This window comes from Mustela nivalis, assembly GCF_964662115.1.
Source record: "Mustela nivalis genome assembly, chromosome: 14".
In the NCBI taxonomy this organism is placed as follows: Eukaryota; Metazoa; Chordata; class Mammalia; order Carnivora; family Mustelidae; genus Mustela; species Mustela nivalis.
The window spans coordinates 19,960,171-19,973,005 of NC_139033.1; the positions used below are offsets into that span (position 1 = coordinate 19,960,171).

The window sequence follows — 12,835 nt, forward strand, 5'->3', positions numbered from 1 at the left end:
GCGCCCCGTCTGCGTGGGGACCCCCACGCTTCTCCTTCATCTTCAACCCCCTTCCTGGCAGCGGCTCCTCTCGGACTCTGGTCTGGCTCACTTAGCTGGGAGGGTCGGGCCACGGGTGGAAACGGGTCTGATTTAAATTTACTGGTAAGTTACCGGAAAACACAATAGTGCTTGTGCCAGTGCCTTGGGAAGCCTGGGTGCTCGAAGCTGTCAGGGGAGACGTGGCTGGGGGACGTCGCAGGGACAGGTGCTCCCTTGCCACCCACTGAGGGCTGAGAGTCCCTGCCTGCCTGTGGACTGATCTGAAGCGCTGGAAGGGAGGTTGGCGTCGGCGACCAGAGACGGCATCTCCCTCCAGTTACTGTTTGAGGGAGGGGGTCTGGCCAGGCAGGGGTTCCCGTGACCAGGGGTTCGCTCTGCTGCTGCTTGTGGCCTCCAGTTTCGTCCTCAGCACGCCTGGGTGCAGATGGGGCTGCCCGGCCAGGAAAGGAAGCTCCTGGCTACAGGGCCCCCCCCAGGCAAGTCTCCCGAGGCCAGCCCGGCTCAGCCCGCCCGTCCCCGTGGCCAAGTGCTGTTCTCCTGCCGTCCCCACCTGCCTGGTGGTCCTTGGGGTGCCGTGTGGGAAGGGGTGGTCTCCCCCCTCCCGTCTGAGGCCACAGCATGCCTCCTGAGGGTCATAGCATGCACGCCGGCCGTCAGGAGGGACGGAACGCTCAGGAGGCCACGTGAGCCGTGCCACGGTGTCCAAGGTGTCTGCTTCCCTGCCTGGCAGCCGCAGGGCCTGCCTGTCCCTACGGCTGTGCATGCCGTGGCCTCACAGTGAGGACAGGAGGAGCGGGGGGGGGGGGGGGACAGGTGGGGGCCTGGATGGCTGCTCACCGCCGGCTTGTGTCTCTGCAGCATCAAGATGGTGCTCATGTGGGCCAGCGGCGACACCTTCAAGACGGCCTACTTCCTGCTCAACGGCGCCCCCCTGCAGTTCTCCGTGTGCGGCCTGCTGCAGGTGCTGGTGGACCTGGCCATCCTGGGACAGGCCTACGCCTTCGCCCGCCACCCCCAGAAGCCAGCCCCCCACGTGGCACACCCTGCCAGCGCCAAGGCCCTCTGAGGTGGCGGGGGGACACGGACGCGTGGCCTCTGCCGTGGGCCCTGGCCCAGGCGCCTGTCGTCCCTGCGTGGCCAAGGGGATGTCCGGGCCATCAGGATCTCGATCAGCTCTGTGGGTCTCGGGTGGGCTGCCAGGGGCCTGGGGGCCAACATTCGTGCTCCACCCCGAGGACGAGTGTGAGTGGGCACGAGACCCCAGGGCTGGGCTGAGGCTGTTTTCCAGGTGATGGAGAAGCAAGTGTTCTCTTCCTTCCTCTCAGAAAACACCTGTCTGGGACTTGGAATGTGCTCACAGACCCAGGAAATGGCAGACTTTGGGCTGCTGCGGGACAGGGCGCCAGGAAGTCCCTCTGGGTCTCAGGCCTGCCGCGAGTCCCCGGGGCCTGCAGCCGGGCTGTCGGCAACCCTCGGCCTGGGCGGGTGGGGGAGCAGGGGTGAGCAGCGGCACCAGGAGAGCCTGCGCACCCGGCGCACAGAGCCTGGTCTCAGAATGGCCCAAACGTGGACATCCTGGAGACAGCACGCGCAAGGGAGACTCAGAGCAGGGCCCGGGCACAGAGAGTGGGCCTGGGGTTTGTACACAGCTGGTGCTTGTGGGAAGGAAGCCGAGAGGACGCACTTTACAAGTGCTTCTGGTGACCTGCCGGAGTCTGCCCTGTGAGGGTCATCTTCAGTGCGGCCGCGTCACGGGACTCAGGACTTGGCCCTCAGCTTGGCAGTGGGGCCCAGAGTATTCCGTGTGCCCACACACCTCATTTCTGCATTGGCCGCCTCCTGGGAGATGCCTGTGTGGACGCCGCTGGCAGCGAGGAGGCAAGCCTGTGTCCGTGCCGGCTGCATGCGCCAGAGTGAGCTCAGGGGTGTTGGCACCAGAGCCTAGAGTTCCCCATGAGTCCTGGGGGTATGTGGGGGGCACAAGTGGCCCGTGTGTGCCCCCAGGAAAGCTGGGGGCCCAGGACCAGGTCTGTAGGGACACACCCTCCGCCGAGGACAGGTGTACTTACTGGTGTTCCCTCTGGGTTCTGGGACTCGCACGTGCCTGCAGCCTGCCGCCCTGGACGTCCGTGTTCCAGGACGGGGATGGCCTGCGAGTCAGGCGAGGGCCCGTGTGATGCAGGTGTCCCCACGCTCCTCGGGCGTGGGGTGACGTGCCGGGGCGGGGCGTCCCTGGCCACATGCTCTTCCCCCCTCAGTTGTACAGGAGCATCTCTGCTGTGCCCAGCAGCCCTGGGCGAGCTCCCAGGTCCCGGCGCCCGAGTGTCCCAGCAGCCGTGAGGCTTCCCCTCTGCAGGGCGGAGGGCGGCCCTAGGGCGGGTGTGCGGTGTGCGGGGGCAGCGCTGCTGTCCTGCTGTTCCAGCTGCTGCCTCCTCCTGAGCTTTGCTCACAAACGCCTGAATGTTTGAGTGAGGGTCCTGCTTAGTCACTTGGGCTGTAAGATGCTTTGAAAATGTTTATTTTTAAACACAGGGGGTGTCAGTAGCCGTAATTGCCTCCAGATTGAAGTGTCTCCCTCTGACTGCGGCCGTGCGGCATGTGCCCAGCAAGGGGAGCACTCGGGGTCTCTGCGCTCTGACTTTAACCCAATAAACCGCTTGCGGATCCGTGTGGCCTCGTGAATGGAGTCCAAGCCCAGGACACAGTGAATCATGGGGCCCCATGGGTCCACACGGGTCTTCAGAGAAGGGGGGGCGCCCTCTTCTTGGGGTCCAGCTCTGCCTCTGTGAGGGGCAGGGACCAGACTGCTGTCTTGGTCCCCCCACACGGACATACCAGCCCCCCAGACAGACCAGCTCCCTAGACAGACCAGCCCCCACCCTCTGGACAGACCAGCAGCCCCCCTTCACCCCCCAGACAGATCAGTCCCCAGGGCAGACTAGCTCCCCGGACAGACCAGACCACCCCTTCCCCCCAGACAGATCAGTTCGCTAGGAAAGACCAGCCCCCTGGACAGACCAGTCCCCCCAGACAGACCAAGCTGGCCCCTCAGCATAGACCAGTGCCCCAGGACATACTGGCCCCTAGGGCCAGACCAGCTCCCCAAACAGACCAGTCTCCTGGGCCAGATCAGCCCCTCAGCCACAGACCAGTCCCCCAGGACAGACCAGCGACCCCACCCCCTCAGACTAGCCCCCAGGGCAGACCAGCTCCCGGGACAGACCAGACCAACCCCTCCCCCAGGAAAGACCAGCTCCCTAGACATACCAGTGTCCTGGGACAGACCAGACCAGCCCCTCAGCACAGACCAGTGCCCCAGGACAGACTGGCCCCCCGAGGCAGACCAGCTCCCCCGACAAAGCAGCAGGACCAGGCCAGGGGAGGCCCTGACCACCGAATGCCTTGAAAGGGTGAGAAGTCTTTTGTTTAAAGAAAGGCCAAGGGAAGTGTTTGAAGAAAAGTGGACGGTTTTGTCAAGCCTGTAGGAATGGAGCTGTGTGTACTGAGTGCTTCTTTTTTTTTCACGGAGACAATTTACATCTGGGGGCAAGGTCTCAGAAATATCAGAGATACGGTGAAAATACATGAAAATGATATTCTAAATTTTGGGATGACCCCCCCAACCCCTCCCGCACTGGCCCCAGGGTCCAAGAGTGAGTCTGGCCTGGAGCTCCTCCGTGTGGGTGACACCCACGTGGTCTCTCTCCGGCAGCCGGCATCCCCAGCCTGGACCCTTGTCTTGCTCTGAGGGTAGATTTTTACTTTCTTTTTGATAATCAGTTCGTTAAAATTAACTGCTAATTCTGCATGCAGTAAAAATCCCGACGGCGAAATGAAGAGCAGTCAAGCACACAGAGGCGTCTTTCGCCGTGAGCCCATCTCCGTTCTTGAAAAGTCACCTGTGGCCTCTTTCTTTGGTTCCACTCACAGCCGCCGGGTGTGTGGGAAGGAGCTGGGGCCCCTTCATCACATCGGCCAGCGGGGCACAGGCTCCCGAGCCCCACGAGAAGTGGGGCTCTAATCAGAGTAGATGAAGGTCCCTTTCCGCAGGCTTAGACCTCCGATAAAGCTGTATGGCTTTTCCCCTCAGCAGGATAGTGGCGCGACTGCCCTGGCTGCTGGTGTGACACGGTGCGGCTCCCTGCGCTGACCCTCCGAGAACTTGGAGCCGACGGAAGGCTGTCAGTGAAGCCGGCCCGTCTCCATCTGGGCAAGAAGAAGCCGTGTGTGCATGTGTGCATGTATGCGTGCGTGTGCGTGCCTGTGTCGCAGTGGGACGCCCACGGTGGATGACCCTGCAGAAGCAGGAGCCCCCCCCAACTGCCCACCACAGATAGCTCCTCCAGGAGCTGCCAGCCAAGGGGCAGGGAAGCAGAGGGTGCGGCCTGCGGACACGGGTGGCCGCCTGGCATTCGCTATGGTCTGGGAATTTCTGGGCCAGGGAATCCGAACTCCGGAGGGAAGGAGGAGGAAAGAGGGAAGCAATGACCAGAAGAGGAGGATCAGTCCCCCCCTCCCTCCGAGTTAGGGCTGCGCTGGCCAGAGGGACATGTAGTGGGTACCTGGAAGGATCCAGGACCCCCACCCTGGGGTCGCCCGTGGGATGGGGTTGGGGGGTGACACGCTTCTATTCCTGAGGAAGCTCAGGAGGAGTGGCCTCTTGGGGGCCACAGTCGCGGCCACCCCCCAGGTGCGGGGACCCTGGGGTGGGCGGCTGTGGCGGGCCCCTGCAGGCCGTCCTCGGTGGCCGGGGCCGAGCGTGCGCTGTCCTCGCGCAGGGCCGGCTCGGGGCTGGCGGCGCGCCGCCGCTGCTGCTCCTTGAGCTCGGAATAGGAGCGCGAGAAGGTGTGGAAGATGGACGTGACCGGGAAGGCCAGGAGCAGGATGCCGCTGAGGATGCTGCCGAGCGCCACCACCTGCCCGGGCAGGCTGCGCGGCACCATGTCGCCGTAGCCCACGGTGGTCATGGAGATGACGGCCCACCAGTAGCAGGCGGGCACGCTGGAGAAGTCGCGGCGCGCGCCCAGCTCGCGCTCGGCCAGGTGCACCAGCGGGGCGAAGAGCGCGGTGGCCACGCAGAGGAAGAGCAGCAGGAGCCCGAACTCGCGCGCGCAGCGGCGCACGGTCAGGCCGAGCGAGCGCAGCCCCAGCGAGTGGCGCGCCAGGCGCATCACGTAGAGGACGCGCAGCGCCCGCAGCAGCCGCAGCGCCAGCCCCGCGCGCTCCAGCAGCGCCGCGCCCGCGCCCGCGCCCCCCGCCGCCAGCCCCGCGAGCAGCGACACGTAGAAGGGCAGGATGGCCAGGAGGTCGATGACGTTGAGCGGCGTCCGCAGGAAGGCGCACTTGCTCTCGGCGCGCAGCGAGCGCAGCAGGAACTCGAAGGAGAACCAGGCCACGCACACCGTCTCCAGCACGAAGAGGCTGCGGCACTTGGGGGAGCACTCGCCCTGCGGAGGAGAGGGGGGGTGCGGTCACACGCGCGCTGCCCTTCCTCCACGCGCCCGGACCCTCCTCCCCCATGCGCGGGGGCCGGTTTCCCTCCGAGGCTGCCACCTGGCCAGGAGCTCAGCCGACCCGCTCCCCGCTTCCCCAGCACTACTGGTGAAAGTCATTAAAAACAGCCATTAAAGCCTCTGGAAACGGCAAACGGAACATCTATTCAAGTAAAGCTACAGAAATTCATTTAAAAAGGCGGCAAAGCTACAGAAATTCATTTAAAAAGGCGAGAGAAATGCCACGGCCCCAGCTCAGCGAGGAGACCTGCTCCAGAACACAGGCCGCGTCCCCTAGCTCCCCAGGGCAGTGCAGCGCCTCCTCCCTCCCAGTCCCCACTTCTGCCCTACCCTGCTCTGAGAACACTGGGGTCCCTGCCTTGCCTGGGGTCCTGGCTTGGGCTGGTGGTGTTACGCCAGGAGAGGCAACCCAGAGGACCTGAGCTGCTCTGACCCCCTGCCCCCAGTCAGCTCAGTGAATGGGGGTCACCAGAGAAGCCAGGCACTGTCCCCACCCCCAGTTCCACAACTCCTGGGGCAGAGGCTTCCCCCGGGGGAGGGGGAAGCAGGTTCCTAGAACAGCTCATTTCTTGCCAAAGAAACTGAGTTCATTCGTAACTAAGTACGGAGTCGTTCGACCCCAGGGTGTTCTCATCATTGGACGCTGTCGTGAAGGAAACTGGGCAGAGTCATGGGGTTCGTTCCAGGGTGACCGTGGGTGTCCCCAAGCTGTGGGTCCCTGAGGGGCAGCATCGGTAATCCCAGTGTGCGGACGTGTGTGTGCACGTGTGTACGCGTGCATGTGTGTATCTGCACGTGTGTGCGCATGTGTATATGTGCACATGTGTAGCCACATACGTGTGTGCACGCGCATATCCGTGTGCATGTGTCTGTGCGTGTGCGAGTACTTATGTATGTGCACGTGTGCACGTATGTATCCGCACGTGCATGTGCACACACATGTATCTGTGCGCATCCACGTGCACATGTGTGTGCACATGGATGTGTCTGTGTACGTGTGCGCATGTGTCTGTGTACGTGTGTGCGCGTGTATGTGTCTGTGCGTGTGTGCATGCATGTATCTGTGTACGTGTGTGCGCATGCGTGTGTCTGTGTGCACGTGTGCACATGTATGTGTCTGTACATGTGTGCACATTTATGTGTCTGTGTGCGTGTGTGCGCATGTATGTGTACGTGTGTGCGCATGTATGTGTCTGTGTGCGTGTGTGCGCATGTATGTGTCTGTGCGCGTGTGTGCGCATGTATGTGTCTGTGCGTGTGTGCGCATGTATGTGTCTGCACGTGTGTGCGCATGTATGTGTCTGTACGTGTGTGCACATGTGTGTCTGTGTGTGTGCACATGTGTGTGTCCGTACGTGTGCGCGCATGTATGTGTCCGTGTGCGTGTGCGCACATGTATGTGTCTACGTGTGTGCGCATTTATGTGTCTGTGTGCGTGTGTGCGCATGTATGTGTACGCGTGTGTGCATGTGTCTGTGCGTGTGTGCGCATGTATGTGTCTGTACGTGTGTGCGCATGTATGTGTCTGTACGTGTGTGCGCATGTATGTGTCTGTGTGCGTGTGTGCACATGTATGTCTGTACGTGTGTGCGCATGTATGTGTCTGTACGTGCGTGCACATGTATGTGTCTGTACATGTGTACGCGCACACGGAGGGCAAGGACACCTGCGCTAGAACAGGTAACAGGAGCGAAGCCCGGAGGAAAGGTCCATGTGACCCAGCGTTGCTGCCTGCGTCTTTCCAGTAAGAAACCCTGGAGCGGGTGTGGAAACCGTAAATCATGATCCCTGCCTCAGAAAAGAATCAGGAAACAGAAGCGACATTTGGGAGGACCAGATGCCGGAGTTTGGAGAAGCACCGTTGTGGAAATGTGCTCACAGACCAGAGGAAGATCGAAGACGTGGAACTCGGGACGGCAGCCCGTTGCACAGATGGGGCGTGCAGGCTTTTCCGTGTGCCTAGCTGCCGGCGGGTCCTCGTCGGGCCTGCCTTTGACCCGGAGCTCCCACCCGGCCGGAACCTCCCGGGGGCTCAGCAAACTCCCCAGACTCAGCGGACGCTGGCGTGCACTCGCAGACCCCCTCTCGCTGGAGGGGAGGCGACCTGGGGGCCTTGCACTGCCCCCCTCGGCCTGTGGGGACAGACCCTCACGCCCGCCCAGCTCCCAAGCCTGCTTCAGGGAGGGGCCGGCAGGGCTGCATCTCCGCCCCCCATGGACAGCACAGGGCTTCTCCCCAAGTGTGTCCTACATGTCCAGACCCTGATTTATCTCAGTCTTCAGGAACCCGGGCCTCTGGGGCTCCCATAGACCTGTCTCCGCCATGCGCCGCCGTCCGGTGGCTCGCCTCCCCACGAATGAGCCGTTGGGGCTCAGGACCTCGGCTGCCGTGGTCATCCCTGTTTTGTGCCTGGAGATAGTGGGCCGGCGCCGCGGCTTATCCCGCAGGCTCACATGCAGACACGGCCCGGGTGCAGGTCTCTGGACACAATGTGGCAGGTCTGTCCCCAGACAAAGGCAGTGGTGCCTCCGCCCAGACGAGGGGTTTTCAGACCCTCTGCTGGGGTGTGCGGACAACATGGTGTAGGGTCTTCAGTGGCCTGTCGTCCCACAAGGCCCGATCCCCCCAGGGTCAGGGGTGGTGTGGCCAGTCCAGAGGCTTCCCAGCAGTCACCCAGCTGCAGGTCGCAGCGGTGCGACTGTTTTAGAAAGTCCGGTGGTCTCGCTGCTGCCCTCGATTCCCAGATAAGCAGGGGCTTTAGCCCAATTGGAGGCGCCCAGTCTGCGGCATGGCCTGGGGTCCCGAGCGTGTCCAGTCTGTGCCTTTGTCCCTCTGTCCCAGAGCTGGCTCTGGGCCCCAAAGGGTTAGGAGCTGCTGTGCACAGAGCACTCGGGGGCTCCTGCCCCACCTGTGCCCTCGGGGGTACCTGGGCCTGTCCACCTGTTCCCACCTGCCAGCCTCACCCCTCCAAATCCAGGTTCCCTGGGGATGCTGATGACACGGGGCCACTGGGCTCTTCGTGCGGCCGGCCGCTGGCTGCTCCCTCCCTGTGGAGGCCATTGTGAGGGCTGGCGGGCTGCGCACACCCTGGGGCATCTGGCGGTCACAGATCCTAGCAGGAGGGCTCCTGAGGGGTGAGGCCTGGTGACAGGACCGTGCACGGCCAGGGAGAGCAGCAACTGGGGCAGCAGAAATGCAGCAAGGACGTCTGCCACTCCCCCTTCTGGAAGGTTCCTTGGGACCAGCGCCAGGATTGTGCGGGGAGATGCGTGGGAGCCTCCACCAGGCAGTCTGTGGCATTTGCTCCAGTGGCGCCGGGAACACGGTGACCCACGATGCGGCTCCGGCCGGAGTCAGCGGTCAGGGGCTCCCGGGGACGGCACCTGCCGGCACAGGCTCCTGCGAGCAGCCTAACCGTGCACATGCGGCCTCAGAAGGGCGGGTTTCCGGGGCGGGCGCTCAGCCCTGGGGGCGGCCCCACGGCTCCGTGCTGGAGGAGACAGAAAAGGGCCCTCGGGTCCCTGAGGGCATTCACAGCCCGGGGGGGTTGGGGGGGGGCTCGGCGCTGTGGGCAAAACGATACTTAAACTTTAAAAAGAAATCTTTTAGCCACTTTAAAAATCGGAAATCACATACAGAAATTACTGCAGCCCTGTGACTTTCAAGTTAAATTCTACTGGAAAAACCCCGACAAGAAAGTACTAAAAGGCTCCCAAGTTTCTTTCCTTCCGCCTCCACCCATCTGCCTCGTTCCTGGAAAGAGTCAACGGTGTAGCCAGCGCAGAAAACAGTGAGGTGGTTTCGCAAACAAGGAAACACAGGATTATGATATGATCCTCCAAGCCCATGCCTGGATGTTTACCCCAAATAATGAAGGACAAGGACTCAAGCAAGGGTTTTGATACGGGGTCACGCCAGCGTCCCGCGCCATGGGCCGGAGGGTTAGCAACCCGAGTGTCCACAGGCAGAATGAGAAGATGTGGCGTGCTTGACAGGGAAATACTACTCAGCCTTCAACAGGGAGAAATTCTGCACCTGCTGGGACACGGGCGAACCTGAAGGACATATGTTCAGTGACAGAAGTCAGCCACAAGCCTAAGTCCGGTGGGGTTCCGCTTGTGTGAGGTCCTGAAGGAGTCGCGGTCATAAAGACAGAGGGTAGATGGTGGGGTTCGGTTTAATGGGGGCGGACTTCCAGTTTGGGAAGATGAAAAGGTTCTGGCCGTGGCGGTGGCGGTAATGACACAACATGTCATCTGCACTTCGTCCAGATGCTGGTCGGCTCTGGGCAGGTTTCCCCTGAGACGGCGATGAGCGACACCTGCTCTTTACTCAGCACCTGGTCTGTGCGGGAGGCCAGATGCCCCACAGGTGTCTGTCCCCAGGCAAGGGGCACACACGACACAGTCCAGCATGTGCTCACCGACACTGGGATTCTTCCTCTGTAATCCCACAACTGACGGGACGAGGCGGTGCCTGGCCAGCATGAAGTGATGTTTCAGGAAGTGGGGGGCAGGGGCTAAGGGGCTCGAACTGGGGGAGGCACGGAGGCCGGTGGGCACCCAAGGACTGCGCAGGGGCCAGCTGGAATCCCGAAAGGACATCAGGAACGAGGCAACCCCAACTCCTCCGGTGTCCTGACTCTACTATGTAAATGGGTCCCCTCTGCGTACTGCCCAGGGTTACTACGGTTCAGAAAATCCAAACACGGCAAGTGGCTTTTTGAAGCAGAATCTGAAACCGGAGCTAAGACCCCTGGAGGCGACGGCTCAGGAATCAGACACCCAACGGCAAAGGGAACCGACCTCCTAAAATTCATGTTGAAATTGACTCTGCCGTCAGGGTCGCCAGGCTCCCGGTCAGCCGGCTGCTGTTTCGGGGGAGGACACTGGCCTTCATCTCGTCACTGTGACTCTGGATAAGGGGTGACCCCACCACCTGTGCTCCAGGCTGACCTGCTGACCTCTGAGGGGCTCCGAGGCTTTGATCTCGAGCTCTCTGCCCAAGGAAGGTGCTCCGAAGCCTCGGCCCAGCCCCTGGAATGGGAAAGCTGGGGACCGTGGAGGGTTTATACCCTCCCGAGAAGGAAACGCTGGAATGCTCGACTCTGCCCTCCAAAGGCCGCAGGACCCTCTCGTCTCCCAGTGCTGCTGCCCCAGACAGCACACACTCCAGGCCTTTCCGGAATGTCCCCTGGCTTTTCCACCACACATTCAGTGCATAAATGCTGACACACGTTGGGCAACATCCAAACTGGGAACATTTCTGGCCACATGTGCGGGCGTTCTCACAGACCAAACGGGGACAGAGTGTACCACTGCGCCCAGCCCCTCAACACAGCCAACCCTGGGTATGTCTGAGCAGACCCAGGACTGGCTCCAGTGCCCCTCCTGAAGGTGAGGTCGTGTCCCCTTGGTTCAAGACCCAGGACTAGAGGCTAGAGCACACGACTCCCTAGGCCTTTATGATCCCGCATGTTTGGCTGCAAGTCGCCGGGGGCCGCTGGCCTGCGGGCTGGAGAGGCTCGGGGAAGGGCTGCTCACCGAGGAGACGCAGCCTCCCGCTCTCCGGCTGTCTGATCCCCGCCCAGCCACCTGGCTGACGCCCGCGCCTCCTCCAGAAGGCTCACTCTGGGGGCTCTGGACCAGAGCAGGAGTGGGCCGGACCCTGGGGTGTCAGTGCTGGACGCGGGAGGGGTTCCGGAACCAGCACTCAGCTGGCTCTCCCTTGGCCTAGCTGCCTCCAGGTCCCAGCTGTCCCCACCCTCTGCCCTGGCCACAACCAACCTGCACCAGCAGCCCCTCCGCAGGCCCAGAGGCCCCCCACGCCCCACACCCTGGGGCCATCGCAGTCTGCGCCCCCCTCCCCCATGCCCACGGCCCCCCCCACCCCCCACCGCCGCGCCGCCCCGCCCCGGCCGCCCGCTCCGGCCGCCCCGCCCCGCCCCGCCCACCCCGCTCACCCGCTCCTCCTCCGCGCGGATGTCCGGCATGGTGCTCAGGCAGAGGCCGACCGCCGTGGCAGCCACGAAGGCGACGGACACGCAGGCGAAGAGCTTGCTGGCGGGTCCGGAGCGCGGGTCGTCCAGCAGGTCCCGCAGGCGCCGTCCGGGCCCCGCGTCCCCCGGGCTCCCCGGCGGCACCGCGCGCGCCTCGGCCGCCTCCTCTTCCCGGCGGCGCAGACGGCGCAGGCAGCAGCGCTCCAGCCGGGCCTCGTCCGTGCCCCAGTAGGCCAGCTCGTCGCGGAAGGCCAGCGCGCAGGGGCCGCGCAGCAGCCGCAGCTTGCCGGCCCGCAGCAGCGCCACGATGGCGCGGAAGGCGCACGGGCTGCGGTCGAAGAAGAACTCGTCGCGGCTGGCGTCGTAGTCGTCGCACACGCGCAGGACCTCGTCGCGGCCGCGGCAGGCCCGCAGGCGCTCCAGGCGCGCGAGGGGACAGCGCGCCAGCGCCGCCCAGGCCAGGCGCACCCTGCAGCCGCCCACGTTGATGATGACCACGCGCCGGCCGCTCGCGGGCTCGGGGAGCCGCGCCATGGCCCCGGAGCGCGGCGGGACTCGGGTCGCAGCACCTGCAAAGGAACGGAGGGGTCAGGGCGCGCGCGGGGGATCCAGCCTGGGAAGAAGCCGGATTGTCCCACCTGCCCGGAACCGCGGAACGGACCCCTTCAGCCCCCGCAGGCCCGCTTAGGTGGTGCCCTCCTGTCAATTCACCTCCCCGGGAGGAGGGCAGTGGCCAAGGGTGGGCCACCGACCCGATGCCCCGCAGGCTCACCGGCGCCTGGAATAAAGGTCAAGGGGGAAAGACAGAGGGGACGTTTTCATCAAGCTGCGGCCGGCGGGCTCTCGGGCTCTGGAAGGGCGGCTGGTGGCTGGAAGCGAGAGGCAGTGATCAAGGTTGAATCCCGTGTGCACTCGGCCGCCAGCCGCACGGGGCGAACACGTGTGCCACACACCTGACACGGAGGACGTGGCTCCTTGGCGTTCCAGTTTGGGGGACAGAGAGCCCAGCACCCCCAGCTGCAAGGTGGGGTCTATAGGAGAAATAAGAGGGTGCTCTGGGCACCCAGAAAGGTCTGGAGAGCCAGGAGAGCCTCTCAGAACCAAGGAGTTGGGGAAAAGTGGAAGTTGTGTTGAAGGAGCGAGGTTTCACTTACTGGAAAGCAGTCATCATTTGGGTCCCGGGAACTTGCTGCCAAGACTTCCCGTTGCTCCCCCAAATCAAAGACTCAGAGGAGTGCAGAGCTCTGAGAGTTCCCTGCCCCACCCCCACCCCACCTCCCCC

The 12,835-nt window shown here is 63.4% G+C and overlaps 2 protein-coding genes across 5 annotated transcripts in view; one reads left to right on the forward strand and one right to left on the reverse strand.

The window, feature by feature from the left end:
• The window catches only part of SLC66A2 (solute carrier family 66 member 2), a 47,944-nt gene extending 45,236 nt beyond the window's left edge, over nucleotides 1–2,708 (forward strand). For all 3 annotated transcript variants that reach the window (XR_014303009.1, XM_082699993.1, XM_082699996.1), the window contains one exon: nucleotides 901–2,708. Coding sequence is in view for 2 of the 3 variants with exons in the window: in XM_082699993.1 (XP_082556119.1) it covers nucleotides 901–1,108 (208 nt within the window). In the remaining variant the exon portion in view is untranslated. The remainder of the gene's footprint in view (nucleotides 1–900) is intronic.
• A 3-nt stretch (nucleotides 2,709–2,711) lies between these two features.
• KCNG2 (potassium voltage-gated channel modifier subfamily G member 2) overlaps nucleotides 2,712–12,835 on the reverse strand; it is a 46,725-nt gene continuing 36,601 nt past the window's right edge. For both annotated transcript variants that reach the window (XM_082699997.1, XM_082699998.1), the window contains 2 exons: nucleotides 11,518–12,122; nucleotides 2,712–5,489 (listed from right to left, as the gene is read on the reverse strand). In XM_082699997.1, the coding sequence (XP_082556123.1) occupies nucleotides 4,686–5,489; nucleotides 11,518–12,087 (1,374 nt within the window). In that variant the 5' untranslated portion in view covers nucleotides 12,088–12,122 and the 3' untranslated portion in view covers nucleotides 2,712–4,685. The remainder of the gene's footprint in view (nucleotides 5,490–11,517; nucleotides 12,123–12,835) is intronic.